We start from the raw sequence: 13,575 nt of genomic DNA, 5'->3' as shown, positions 1-13,575 counted from the left end.
GATTTCTCCAGGACAAATACAGATTCTGATTCTGACCATTGATACTGCTTGGTGGGATAGAGGGGGGTGGGGGGGGGAGTTTAAGAAACTTGAACTTATTTTATTTATTCCATTCTACGTGACTTTACCGAAAGAACCAAGAAGATGAATCCCTGCAGTCACGAAAGCTTTAAATCGAAATTGAACCATTGTGTCAATCGTTGCTGCAGGAGATCGAATCGAACCGATGACCTCTGGTATTTGCAAGTCCAGTGTGATGACCGTCACACCCCTGTGGTAGCATTCCTTAAGTTGTATAACCTGTTGATAATGCCCACGTGTGTGTGTGTGTGTGCATTTTCAATGTAGCGGTTATTGCGCTGCGCTATGGACCCTGTGACCCGAGTTCGATTCCCGCTCACAGCCAACACCAGTGACGATTATCTGAACCGGTCCTGGGCCTCCCCTAGGTCGACTCAGCTTCAAATGAGTATCTCGTGAAATATGCAAATATTGCCACCAGGGAGACAAAGGCGGCCGGGTGTGGATGCTGGCCACCCACCTCCTCGTGTGCCGTGCCGGCCTTGATAGGTGCTCGCTAACAGCACTTGCCCCAACAGTCTATTAATGCTACACGGAGGATCTTTGTCTTTATTTGTTTGTTGTATTTGCAGCACCAGCCGCTGGGTCAGAAGCTTCTGAAGAGATGCGCCATCGTCGGGAACAGTGCCATCATGTTGGACCATGGCTGTGGAAAAGACATCGACAAGGCTGACGTCATATTCCGGTAAGATCCAACGTTCCCAGAAAAGCAATTTTCCTATGAGGCCCAGTGGATAAGCCGTGAATGATTATGGGATACTTGTTCACGGTTCGGTTGCTCATTGTCACTTTGTCATTCATTTATTGCTGCGAAAGGACGATCGTTAACCCAGATAAAAGCCCGGTGGAGTGCTGGCGCCAAATCTGGGAACCCGAGTTTGATTCCCAGCCATGGGTAGGATCAGTGGTGTTTCTGAACTTTTCCAAGGCCCCTCCTGCACCAACCTGCATCGACCAGCGTGGTGAAGTTTGGTCAAACCACCTCCATGACTGAGAGGTGTGTGGAGGCCTTCATCCAGCAGTGCATTAATCAAGGGCTGTGCACAACATTTATTTTTTTAACCAGTTCAATGTAGTTGCTCTGTCTCATTCTTTGCGATTTGGGAAATTATAGGGTTCGTGATGCGTTGTGTGGAGCGTTGTGAGCAATGAAACACACGGACCTTCGTTCACCATATAAATGAAATAGTTGGATATGGAAGAGTAGCACAGTTTGACACTGAGTGACTTATTTGGCAATAATAAAATTGTATTGTTTTGACTGCACTCTAAGCAGCTCGTTAAGTACTCTGCGCTGTTTTCGTGTATTTAGGTGTGCTTACACGGCCTGGATTTAATTCTGCAACACTAACGGAATTTTATCAAATATATTCAGGCTGCGGTCGGTACAGTCGACAACACTCCCCTTCCATCTCTTCACGCATTTAATTAAGTTGCGGCAATTTAAGATTCAGCTCACGTATACACTTTAGTACAAGTCAACATGGAGAGTATGCTTATTTGATCATTGCTTCACATGTGTGTTTGTAAAGTAAAGATAAAGGTGCAGACCCTGCAAATGACCTGCTCACGCCACTGCTGGCAGAAGGGCCTCCACAAGAGTTAGTTCTGGAAGGCCCTCTCCAGAAGGGTTTTTTGACCGACTTATCCACACTGGCCAGACGTGTCGGATGAGGTACCCACACTTTACCCCACCGTACGTAACCTGCGGCTGTTTCTAATGCTGTGGGGTGAACGGAGGTGAGGGAAGTTTACACGATGCGCGGATTGTTTCGACTGCCGCGCCCGGAGACCGAACCGGCGACCTTGAGACTTCAATTCCAGTCTGACAACCACTGCACCAGGCTTCATGCTCTGTGTATTTGATATGCTCTAACAAAAAAAAAATTCCCTTTAATTTTTTTACGGCACGGTAAGTCCTCGTTTTTAACGCGCGTGCACACTGCGATGCGTGTCCACGCTTCGACACGGTTCTTAACTCGTCGGGAACACGTGCACCGTTACGACGCGGTTTCTAAAGCGGTCGGCGATGAACTTACAATATTCTTACCTCCTTGAGCTGCGCGGCCTGAGTGGCATCTTGCAGACCCCCCCCGCCACCTTTTACGGCATTTCTGATGGGGAATTTTTGTTTCCGCGAAACGAGGCACCTTTTAGGAGCGCACCTACAGCGCCAAACGAGGAATTGCTTGATTGTATTTGAAACCATAATTGACGCTACGCCTTTACCGAACGTCACCACAGATTTTCTGAAACATTGAACTTGGGCTTCTCATGAACCATTCATGAAGCAACGTTCGTAAAAAATGCAAACATTCTTTGAACGCTGCTATATACACTCGGGCAATGAACGTGCATGCGAAATTTGTAAATACTTCATGTATGTCGGGTGTACAGATATACATCATTGAGTTTGAACGTTGCCTGATATTAATTTCCGTGTGTCATTTGTTTTTGTCCTTTAAGGTGCAACCTGCCCCCAATTACAAAGCAGTATGAGCCAGACATTGGCACAAAGACACACCTAGTTACAGCCAACCCCAGCATCATTCAAATAAGGTGAGTTGTATATCTCCCCTTCTTATCACTTGCACACTTGCCCTTTGGGCCAATCATTCTCAAACCTCCTGGTTTCAAAACCGCATTTTAAGTGAATGCATGAACTCAAACACGCATATATACACGATTGTACATATACACTTGCAAACGTCCAAAGTTACATATGAGCACTTACAAAACAGAAAAACAAAGGTCTCCCCCCCCCCCCCCATGTAGCCTTTTTTTTCCTCCTCGAAAAGTATTTTTTATTAACAAAACGATTTCAGGTACACAACACAAGAAGATATGAAAGTGGGTTGACACCAGCACGAACAACACATTACGGATTGCAGTGCAATGGACGCCTGTATGAACCGCACGTATCAATACACTGCTTCAATAAACTCTACGAACCTCTGGCGTCTTCATAAGCTCTGATACCGCTGTAGGAGAAGGGAAACAGGGGAGGAGGGAGGGAAAGGGGGGGGGCTAAATGCCCCAATGAATGCTCTTAAGAATCAATGCACACTGCAGGTGAGGTCGTGAAGGGGTTCCATGTTTGGTGGTAAGCTTCCTCCCTGCCCCTTAGTTTTGCACTTAGACGCTCTAGAGCGGCCATTTTATTGACAATGTATTGGACCATTCCTGCAGTGTTGGGGGGAGCATGCTCTTCCTAAGTTGGCTATAATGGTGAGTTTTGCCGTAACATTTCACATTTGGAATAATGTATTTGCCTCCCTGGAAAGGCCTTGAGGTTTCAACCCCAACAGCGACGTTTCTGGTGAGGGTGAGATGCTTTTTTTGTGAATGTGGTTAAAGTAGCAAAGTGATCATTTGAACTCGTCAATGTGTGGACATTTTCAAAAGGCAATGCCTGTATGTTGGAGGGGTGCCGGGGGGCATCGTGGCCAGTTGGGGTAGGTTTTGGCGAAAAATAAATAAATAAATATAAATCACGGCGTTTCGTTTGCAACACAAGCAATTATCATCAGGTGTGACAACCACAGCAAGAACATTTTTACTGAAGTGGGAGAGATGCCAAGGTAAGGTCAGTTAAATAAGTCAGAGAGGGGGGAGGGTGGGGGGAAGGGAGGGGGCAGATGGGGAGAGGAGGGCGAGCGCTGCAGGGACGCTGAGAGCAAAGAAGCAACATGATCGCTGCCAAGATAGATGATGGCGCACAAAGCAAAATAGCCGTACTGCTAAACGCTGAGGATGCAATTAACTCGGTAAAATAGACTAGTACCCGGTAAATAAGATGGAACAACTATGAACAGTAAACTTTTACTTGGTTAATAACATCTTTCCAATGATTGCTCAATTTGTATCCATCATCTCGGTTGAAGTTATGTCTATGTTTATATATCTGGATGCCTTCATGAACAAATCTTTGATGGTAGCCAGACGGCTTGCAGAGCACCTTGGTCTCGGAGAAAACAATATCATGAGAGCCCATAGCGTTATAGCAATAACTTTAACGAAATAACCAAATAATATGGATCCTTACAGTCACGGAAACTTCAAATCTAGAATGTTTTGTCGAATTTGCCTCTTTAGTTAGTTAAGTAATAGCCATGGAGAGATGTAAATTGTGTTTCTCTGAGACGGGTCGAGTGAAGATGTTGTTGCATACTAGCCCAGGTGTTGTTTCTTTCGGCACTTGCTACTGGGGCACCGTTAAGGGAAGACCAGGTTGTTGTCGGTTTTCGGTCATGCTACGGAGGCTTGTTTTGGTAGCAGAGTCCATGAGCCACTCCGTTGTTCGGGGGGCAGTAAGGTTTCTGGGTAGTTCCTTATCCCGCAAGGCCGCTATGAGTTGGGTATACCTATTAAATTGGGAAGCGAGTAAGTGGTGTTCTGTCCATGAGTAATGTTTCCTTGTGAGTCTACTATGTCTCGAATTAGCCTTGTGTTTTTATTTGGCCATTCCTGCCATATTACGGGCTTTCTTATTTATTTTGAAGAGATAGGTTTCCCCATATAGGGGAATACAGAGGAGCTAGGCCTCTTAGGTATTCTCATTGTTTCTGGAGACGGCTCCAGTTTGGCAATGCAATCTGTATGGATCATAATTGTGTTGAAAGAGGGGTGCAGCCGCTTGGGTTTCGCGTGTATTAGCCCCCTCCATCTGAGCCGGTTTAGCTTGTTCAATAGCCCAGGAAGGCCACGCCATTGATCTGTCGTGGTGTAAACACCCATATCATCGATGCAATTTAGTAGCGCGATGCTAGCGACTACAGGAGGGAGGTCTCCCCATGTCGCCTTTTAAACAGACTTTTGGGGCAAGTGCTGTTCGCGAGCAAATATGGCGGCCGACACGGCACAAGAAGGGGGCGTTTGGCCAGTACCACGTCCTTTGTCTCCCCAATGCTGATGTTTACACACCATACTCATTTATGGCTGAGTCGACCTAAGTGAGGCTCAGATATTTTCCACGTACACTCGCATATGCAAATGCATCCGGTAGGGATACGCACACATGTGCATCGACAGGCACACGTGAGCACGTGCACATTTGCACGTGAATAACTTGGCTGCACACACGAACACACAGACTCTCTGACACACACAAATACATAGGAATTAGAGAGGCACAGAGAGAGAGACATGAGGAGCGACAGAAACAAGACCGTTGACACGACCAAATCGAGAAATGGGAGTCTAGACCAGGGCTCGGGAACTAAAATAACAAGAAGAGCCATATTTTTCGAATTCGGTAAAAAAAAAGCCCTTAATATTTTAAGAGCCTCAATGCGTGTGAATGCGAGACGGTGGGGTCCTTAATAAATAACTGCCACGAAGCAAGTCCTTAAAGAGCCACCGCACGCGGCAGGCTGCCGACCCCCTGACCTCGACGCAAGGAGAGACGTGGGGAGAAAGAGGCACGGAGAGAGAATACACGGGGAGAGAGAAACGCTGGGAGAGGACTCGCACACATTGGGGAGAGAGCCATGGGTAAAGAGGGAGACTTGAGATAAGATGAAAGACTTGCGATAAGACGAGAAGCTTGAGATAAGATGAGAGGCGTGAGATAAGATTAGACATTTGAGATAAGATTGGACACTATCTTAATTTTTAGAACTTTCGTGACTGCAGGAATTATTATTTGGTTCTTTCGGTTAAGTCACGTCTAAAGATAAAATAATAAATTAAATTAAATAATAGAATACGACGTTTCGATTGCAACACAAGCAATCATCATCAGGTATAATGAAATAGCGACATAAAATCTAACCAGAGAACTATAGACAGACATAGTTCTCTGGTTAGATTTTATGTCGCTATTTCATTATACCTGATGATGATTGCTTGTGTTGCAATCGAAACGTCGTAATCTATTATTTAATTTAATTTATTATTTTATCTTTAGACGTGACTTAACCGAAAGAACCAAATAATAATTCCTGCAGTCACGAAAGTTCTAAAAATTAAGATTGAACCACTTCTACGGGGAAGTTTTAAACTTATCTTCTTTTTTTTTCTCTCTGACTACTTGTTCTCTCTGCCTGTGTCCTCTCTTTGGAATGTTCACACTTAAATTCTAACTTAGCAATCTTTGAAATACGTAATCAACCAGGCTATGCGTTAATTGTGTGTTGACCGACCCTCTGTGTTGTATTACATTACATTTCGATATTTTACTAGGTTATTTAATTTTAGTGTGTCCTTCTGATTTTCAGGCTTGCTTGCCGTGTCATCGCACTTGCAGCACCACGTTTTGTTGTCCACTCATTGATATGCTAAGTTTTTCTCTAACCCCCCTCCCTCTCTCTGCCTCCGCCCCCCTCTGTCTATTTAAGGCCACCCCACAGAGACGACCACCTCTCTCTGTTACCTGTGTTGCTCTCTCTATGTATTTTGGTGATATCTGTCTGCTAATATGTCTGTCTATAGTTCTCTGGTTAGATTTTATGTCGCTATTTCATTATACCTGATGATGATTGCTTGTGTTGCAATCGAAACGTCGTATTCTATTATTTAATTTAATTTATTATTTTATCTTTAGACGTGACTTAACCGAAAGAACAAAATAAAGATTGGACACTTGAGATAAGAGAAAAACAACGGTTTAGTGGCAATGGGGGATGTAAAGAGACCGACGCAGGAGAGAGGAGTGAAGCACTAAGAGAGAGACGCACGGCGATAGAGAGACACACGGGGATGGATGGACGCACACACTCACACACACAACGACTCAGAGGCAGACCTCCTGATAGCCCCGTTTGACTTTGTGCCCCCCCCATCTCCTTGCCCACTTCCCACCCACCCCCCGTTGCCACGTTGAGTGAGCAAACGCCACTTTACGCCTCGCTGTCGGCGATAGAAGCTGAACAATGACCCCTTCACCTAAAACGAACGGCGAGTGACGCTACCGCTGAAATGTGAACAACGCCTCTCTCGAATTCGAGGGCAAATAATTGCCGATGACGTCAGGAGGCGGAGGGGTGGGAGGTCACTTGCGTTTAGCCGTTGAAAATGTCGTTCCTTGTTGGCACCGTTGTGTGCACCAAGAACGATGTATTTTACCCTTTTATCTGGCAACAAAACTGAACCCTTTTTTACGAGAGTCATGTTTGCATAGACCACAATACCTGCAGTCATAATGCAAACAAAAACATAACTCTGATAATGTATGCACTGTACATTATCATAGTTATGTTTTTTGTTTGCATTATGACTGCAGGTATTGTGGTCTATGCAAACATGACTCCTCGTAAAAAAGGTGTCAGTTTTGTTGCCAGATAAAAGGGTAAAAAACCAATTATCATATTTTTTACTGGCAAATGAGGTACCAATGGTGAAGAACGGTGTACTTTTGATTTAAAGCTTTCGTGACTGCAGGGATTCATATTCTTGGTTCTTTCGGTAAAGTCACGTAGAAGGGAAACAATAAAATAATAAAAATATAAAACAATACAATTCTCACGACGTTTCGACTGCAACACAAGCAATCATCCAGTGTCCTTATAACTCTGATGGTCTCGCACTGAAGCATCTCACTGGGATTTGTAAATGTTTGTAGATTTAGATCAAGCTGCTGTTGTTGTTGTTGGCACGTGTCTGTATATGTAATGAATGGCCTTCATTTAAACTGGAAGTTCTCCGTCCGATTATCTCTTTTAAACGGGATATTGTGATATTTTAGCTCTTCGGCAAACCGGGGTTTTCTTGGGCACGGATTGATGGTAATCTTTCTAATTTGGGTTTTTGGGGATGTGACATTAGACCACAATGGCCTTCTCTCGTGAGCGATGTTGCAATTGGTTTTACTTTGTTGAATGCACTTTACAGCAGATGGCTGGCCGTGGAAATTTCCCCACAGAAAATGCCATGGGGCAGCTGTGGGAATTGAACTATTGACTATGCAAATGGACACTTTCGCTCACGAGACATTAATTCCATTCTGTGAACATTCGTTCTTAGCTTTAAAGCTTTCGTGACCGCAGCAGGGATTCATCTTCTTGGTTCTTTCGGTAAAGTCACGTAGAAGGGAAATAATAAAATAATAAAAATAAAACATAATAAAGTACAATTTTATTTTATTATTTTATTTGAATAATATTTTATTATGTTTTATTTTTATTATTTTATTATTTCCCTTCTACGTGACTTTACCGAACGAACCAAGAAGATTCGTTCCCAGCTTTACATTTGCCTCCGACTGTTACACCCAGAATGTGCCCGATTTAATCAGAACTCAGAAGCTAAGCCAGAGATTGAGCCGGGATAGTGCTCGGAGGGGCGATCGTCACGTGTAGAACAGGTGTTATAGGCTGCGGCAGCAACGTGTTTGTCAGCAGAGCGCAGTGCAGCAAAATCTTTGGGTTTAATGTTCTATGCTGCTGACATTTATGCTCCTTTCTTTCACCATCTTGCACGCACCAGCATACGTGAAGCATAACCAACTAAATTTCGATTTAAAGCTTTCGTGATTGCAGGGATTCATCTTCTTGGTTCTTTCGGTAAAGTCACATAGAAGGGAAATAAACACTCAGAACAGGTCTGTCGGAAAGACAGTGTCTGAATGAACACTCAGAACTCTCAGTGTTCATTCAGACGCTGTCTTTCCGACAGACCTGTTCTTCACCTGAGGACAGCTGCTTGCGTTGTGGCCGAAACGTCGTGAGAATTATTTTATTGTTTTATTTTTCTTATTTTATTATTTCCCTTCTACGTGACTTTACCGAAAGAACCAAGAAGATATAACCAACTACTCCCTGACATCCCACGTGGTGTGGGGAAGCCCTCGTCATCCAGCAGTGGATTGACAAAAGGGTTGTACACACACACGTCATTAAATTACAGATTCGTGTGAGTCCATCACCGCCCCCCTCGCTCTCCCCGCCTGCCATTGCATGGACAAGGCTGAGCGCCTATCGCAGAGGTTCATGATTGGGGTGCAGCAGCCGTGCGTTTATCTTATCTTCCATGGATTTATTTCGCACCTTTCTCCAAGGCGCTTTACAGGAATTATAACAATTGTAAATAACATGATAGTGGTTGAGATAAAGTGGGGTTCATTAAGAGTGGCGGTGTAGTTATGGGGACAGGAGGACAGGCAGGAGTGGTTGTGGAGGGGTTGGGGTAGGCCTGATCGTAGCTGGGTGGTGGTGGCAGGGAGTAGCAGGGGTAGTGGTAGGGTTCGGGGTAGTGGTAGGGGTCGGGGTAGGGGTCGGGGTAGTGGTAGTGGTAGGGGTCGGGGTAGTGGTAGAGGTCGGGGTAGGGGTAGGGGTAGTGGTAGGGGTAGTGGTAGGGGTAGGGGTCGGGGTAGTGGTAGGGGTCGGGGTAGGGGTAGAGGTCGGGGTAGGGGTAGGGGTAGTGGTAGGGGTAGTGGTAGGGGTCGGGGTAGTGGTAGGGGTCGGGGTAGGGGTCGGGGTAGTGGTAGGGGTCGGGGTAGTGGTAGTGGTAGGGGTAGGGGTAGTGGTAGAGGTCGGGGTATGGGTAGGGGTAGTGGTAGGGGTAGTGGTAGGGGTAGTGGTAGGGGTCGGGGTAGGGGTAGGGGTAGAGGTCGGGGTAGGGGTAGGGGTAGTGGTAGGGGTAGTGGTAGGGGTCGGGGTAGTGGTAGTGGTAGGGGTCGGGGTAGGGGTAGTGGTAGAGGTCGGGGTAGGGGTAGGGGTAGTGGTAGGGGTAGTGGTAGGGGTAGGGGTCGGGGTAGTGGTAGGGGTCGGGGTAGGGGTCGGGGTAGTGGTAGGGGTCGGGGTAGTGGTAGTGGTAGGGGTCGGGGTAGGGGTAGTGGTAGAGGTCGGGGTATGGGTAGGGGTAGTGGTAGGGGTAGTGGTAGGGGTAGTGGTAGGGGTCGGGGTAGGGGTAGGGGTAGAGGTCGGGGTAGGGGTAGGGGTAGTGGTAGGGGTAGTGGTAGGGGTCGGAGTAGTGGTAGTGGTAGGGGTCGGGGTAGGGGTAGTGGTAGAGGTCGGGGTAGGGGTCGGGGTAGGGGTAGTGGTAGAGGTCGGGGTAGGGGTAGGGGTAGGGGTAGTGGTAGGGGTAGGGGTCGGGGTAGTGGTAGGGGTCGGGGTAGGGGTAGGAGTAGAGGTCGGGGTAGGGGTAGGGGTAGTGGTAGGGGTAGTGGTAGGGGTCGGGGTAGGGGTAGTGGTAGGGGTCGGGGTAGTGGTAGGGGTCAGGTAGGGGTCGGGGTAGTGGTAGGGGTCGGGGTAGTGGTAGGGGTAGGGGTCGGGGTAGTGGTAGTGGTAGGGGTCGGGGTAGTGGTAGGGGTCGGGGTAGGGGTCGGTGTAGGGTAGTGGTAGGGGTAGTGGTAGGGGTCGGGGTAGGGGTCGGGGTAGTGGTAGGGGTCGGGGTAGTGGTAGGGGTAGGGGTCGGGGTAGTGGTAGTGGTAGGGGTCGGGGTAGTGGTAGGGGTCGGGGTAGTGGTAGGGGTCGGGGTAGGGGTCGGGGTAGGGGTCGGGGTAGGGGTCGGGGTAGGGGTAGTGGTAGGGGAAAACCACATGCCGACTTCGCTCCCACGACCCGCAGGCTAATTCTAGATTTGAAGCTTTCGTGAGTGCAAGGATTCATACTCTTAGTTTTTTCGGTAAAGTCACGTAGGTAAAAAATGAAATTAAAGTTAATAAAAAAATAAAAAAATAATATTATTGACCCACTCTCAGGCCTGTTCTGCATTCAGAATCAGAATACAAATATTTATTTATACTGAAATAATCCGATAAGCTCTAAAGCTATTTTTGACTGATGTCTGGTAACTTTTTGTGTGCCACACAGCAACAGCTGCCACGGGGTGGTCCACTGCATTAGGACGCCGCAGGACATATAGTATGGGAAGTGTGGTATATAAATAGTAAGTGATGAGGAAAACGATAATGAAAAAAATTATGACGACGATGATGATGACGATGATGGCGACCTCCATGATTACAATGATGACAATGACAAAGACGACGACGGTGATAATGACGATGACGACGATGACGACGACAATGACGACGATGATGACAATGATGATGATAATGACGGTGATGATGATGATGACGACGTTGACGACGACAGTAAGGACGATGATGACGACAATAATGATGATGATAACGACGGTGATGATGAGGATGATGACGACAGTGACGATGATGACGATGATGATGATGACGACGACGATAATGACGATGATGACGACGCCGATGATGACAATGATGGCGTCGATGATGACGACAATGACAATGATGACGACGGTGATGACGACGATGACGACGACGATGACGACGATGGTGATGACGATGATGGCGTCGATGATGACGACAATGACAATGACGACGACGACGGTGATGACGACGGCGACGATGACGACGACGATAACAATGATGGCGACGATGACGATGACGACGACGACGGTGATGACGACGACGGCGACGATGACGACGACGATAACAATGATGACGACAATGATGACGACAATGACGACCGACCTAATCGTTTCCAGGTACCAAAACCTGCTGTGGTCGAGGAGGGCCTTTTCGGAGAGCATGCGCGCCTACGGCCACAGCTTCGTGTACATGCCGGCCTTCTCGATGCGCGCCGCCACCGAGTCGTCGCTGCGGGTCTACCACACGCTGCACGACTGCCACCAGAACCAGACCACCGTGTTCGCCAACCCCAGCTTCCTGCACAGCGCGGGCACCTTCTGGACGGAGAACGGCGTGCGAGCGATGCGCCTCTCGACGGGCATGTTCCTGGTGAGCGCCGCCCTCGGCATGTGCGAGGACGTTCACCTCTACGGCTTCTGGCCCTTCAGCGAGGACCTGAGCGGCCGCGCCATCAGCCACCACTACTACGACGACGTGCCGCCTCTCTGGTACTACCACGCCATGCCCGAGGAGTTCGAGCAGCTGTGGATGCTCCACCAACGGGGCATCCTGCGCATGCACCTGGAGCAATGTGAGCCGTCCGAGTAACCCTCGCTCTGTTGTCACGCGAGTTTTTTTTGTTTTTGTTTTTTTTACGGTTGTTCGGACCCACGTTGTGAGGTTTCTGCCACGTTCAGGCGAGTCGTGCCTCTGTGTAGGTTTTGGCCGTTGTGCTTGAAAGCTCTGCGATCTAAAGAGTTGTTTTGGGTTGCGCCTCGTTCGGGATTGCCACCTGTCCTGGTTTTCCCAAGGTTGTCCTCATATTGAGGTGGCTGTCCCATTTTTTTTTGTGTTAACTAAATATTTTCGGATGCATATAGAAAACGTTCCACAATAATAAACCAATTAACACAACGTGTATATATGTAGTACTTTACCCCTTGTTAGTATCGACAGATATTTTTTCTTCCCATGATATGTCCCGTGTTTGATTTGTACCTCAGAGGTGACAACCCTCTACCACGTGTCATTCCCCGCGATGTCCGTCCCTGAAGCAGCTCCCAGCATGTGGTGCAAAACGTTGGGACGCTGTGCCAAACAGCACAGAGTACAACCCGAAAAAAACATTGGAGCGATAAGAGCACAGCCGCCAATCACCTATGCAGCCGTACTGCTGGGATATTGCGAGGGCCTGGTTGACGTTCTGCCAGTTGTCTTCACCCCTTTTCGCCTGAATGTGGCAAAAAATGTGCCAATGTCTCCCGTTACCTCTACCATTGAGAAAATTCGCCGAGGGTGCATGGGTTTTTTGCGAATTCTTTCCTTGTCAGGGTGTGTGATTGGGGACCTTTCCCCGTCGCGTGTGGGTTTTTGGGGATGTTTTTTATTTACTCGGTGTTTACCCAATCAGGTTCTGATAAGTGCCATAGGCGTTCATGAACAGAGTGAATTTTCATTCGGGTGACTCAAAGTCCTCGCATGCTATCGTGTGCGCTCGCCGCTGAGCCCGTGCACTGCCGACTTAAGCGTTTTCCCCCGGTAATTTGTGCGGAAAATTATCTTCTTGCAACTGTTGGCTGCAAATCGGGTATGTACAACAACAACAGCAATAAAAAACCAACATATTTCACAAAAGTCACGTCGCTGTGAAGCGGTCGTCATTGCCCAAATAATATATACGCTCAAAGTATTTGCAGCTGAGTGTATAATTAAGAAAAACACATCTGCTTACGCGACCGCATTTTTCCACGGCTGCCATGCTTAGGGGCTAATATGTTTTCAAGGCCTCTAATCGCCTGGTTATGTAAGATAAATGTTTTGTTGGTCACATTTAATAAGTTACCGCGGTGACCGCACACAGGTCACCACCGCAGGTGATAGATTGGGGAATATTTCTCCACGGGGGCTGCATGTGACTCTGCTGTCCGCACTGGTTGTGTTCCTTTGAGTTGTTCAAAAGCAAAAAAAAAGATAAATGCTCAGAATCTTTGCGCATAATAAGCTCTTATCAGAGCAGGGGCCCCCCTGCAAATATTAACTGTAGTGGAGTTATTCAAATAACCTCGTTTGTCGTTTCTGGTAACGGAGCAACCGCCTGTTCATACTTTGGGTGGACGCCCAGAATATAAGAATGTAAGCACTGCGGGATTATCGCTCTCACATGCGTGTGG

At 47.3% G+C, this 13,575-nt stretch overlaps 1 protein-coding gene across 1 annotated transcript in view; it reads left to right on the top strand.

The window, feature by feature from the left end:
• The window catches only part of ST8SIA1 (ST8 alpha-N-acetyl-neuraminide alpha-2,8-sialyltransferase 1), a 31,095-nt gene extending 17,725 nt beyond the window's left edge, over positions 1-13,370 (top strand). The window contains exons 3-5 of the mRNA XM_078601481.1: positions 654-766; positions 2,548-2,640; positions 11,542-13,370. Of these exons, the coding sequence (XP_078457607.1) occupies positions 654-766; positions 2,548-2,640; positions 11,542-12,013 (678 nt within the window). The 3' untranslated portion in view covers positions 12,014-13,370. The remainder of the gene's footprint in view (positions 1-653; positions 767-2,547; positions 2,641-11,541) is intronic.
• Positions 13,371-13,575: the final 205 nt, after the last annotated feature.

The sequence above is a fragment of the Lampetra planeri genome, chromosome 16 (assembly GCF_965212315.1).
Source record: "Lampetra planeri chromosome 16, kcLamPlan1.2.h2, whole genome shotgun sequence".
Taxonomy (NCBI): domain Eukaryota; kingdom Metazoa; phylum Chordata; class Hyperoartia; order Petromyzontiformes; family Petromyzontidae; genus Lampetra; species Lampetra planeri.
The sequence above is the reverse complement of the archived record's forward strand: the minus strand, read 5'-3'. Positions and strand labels throughout refer to the sequence as shown.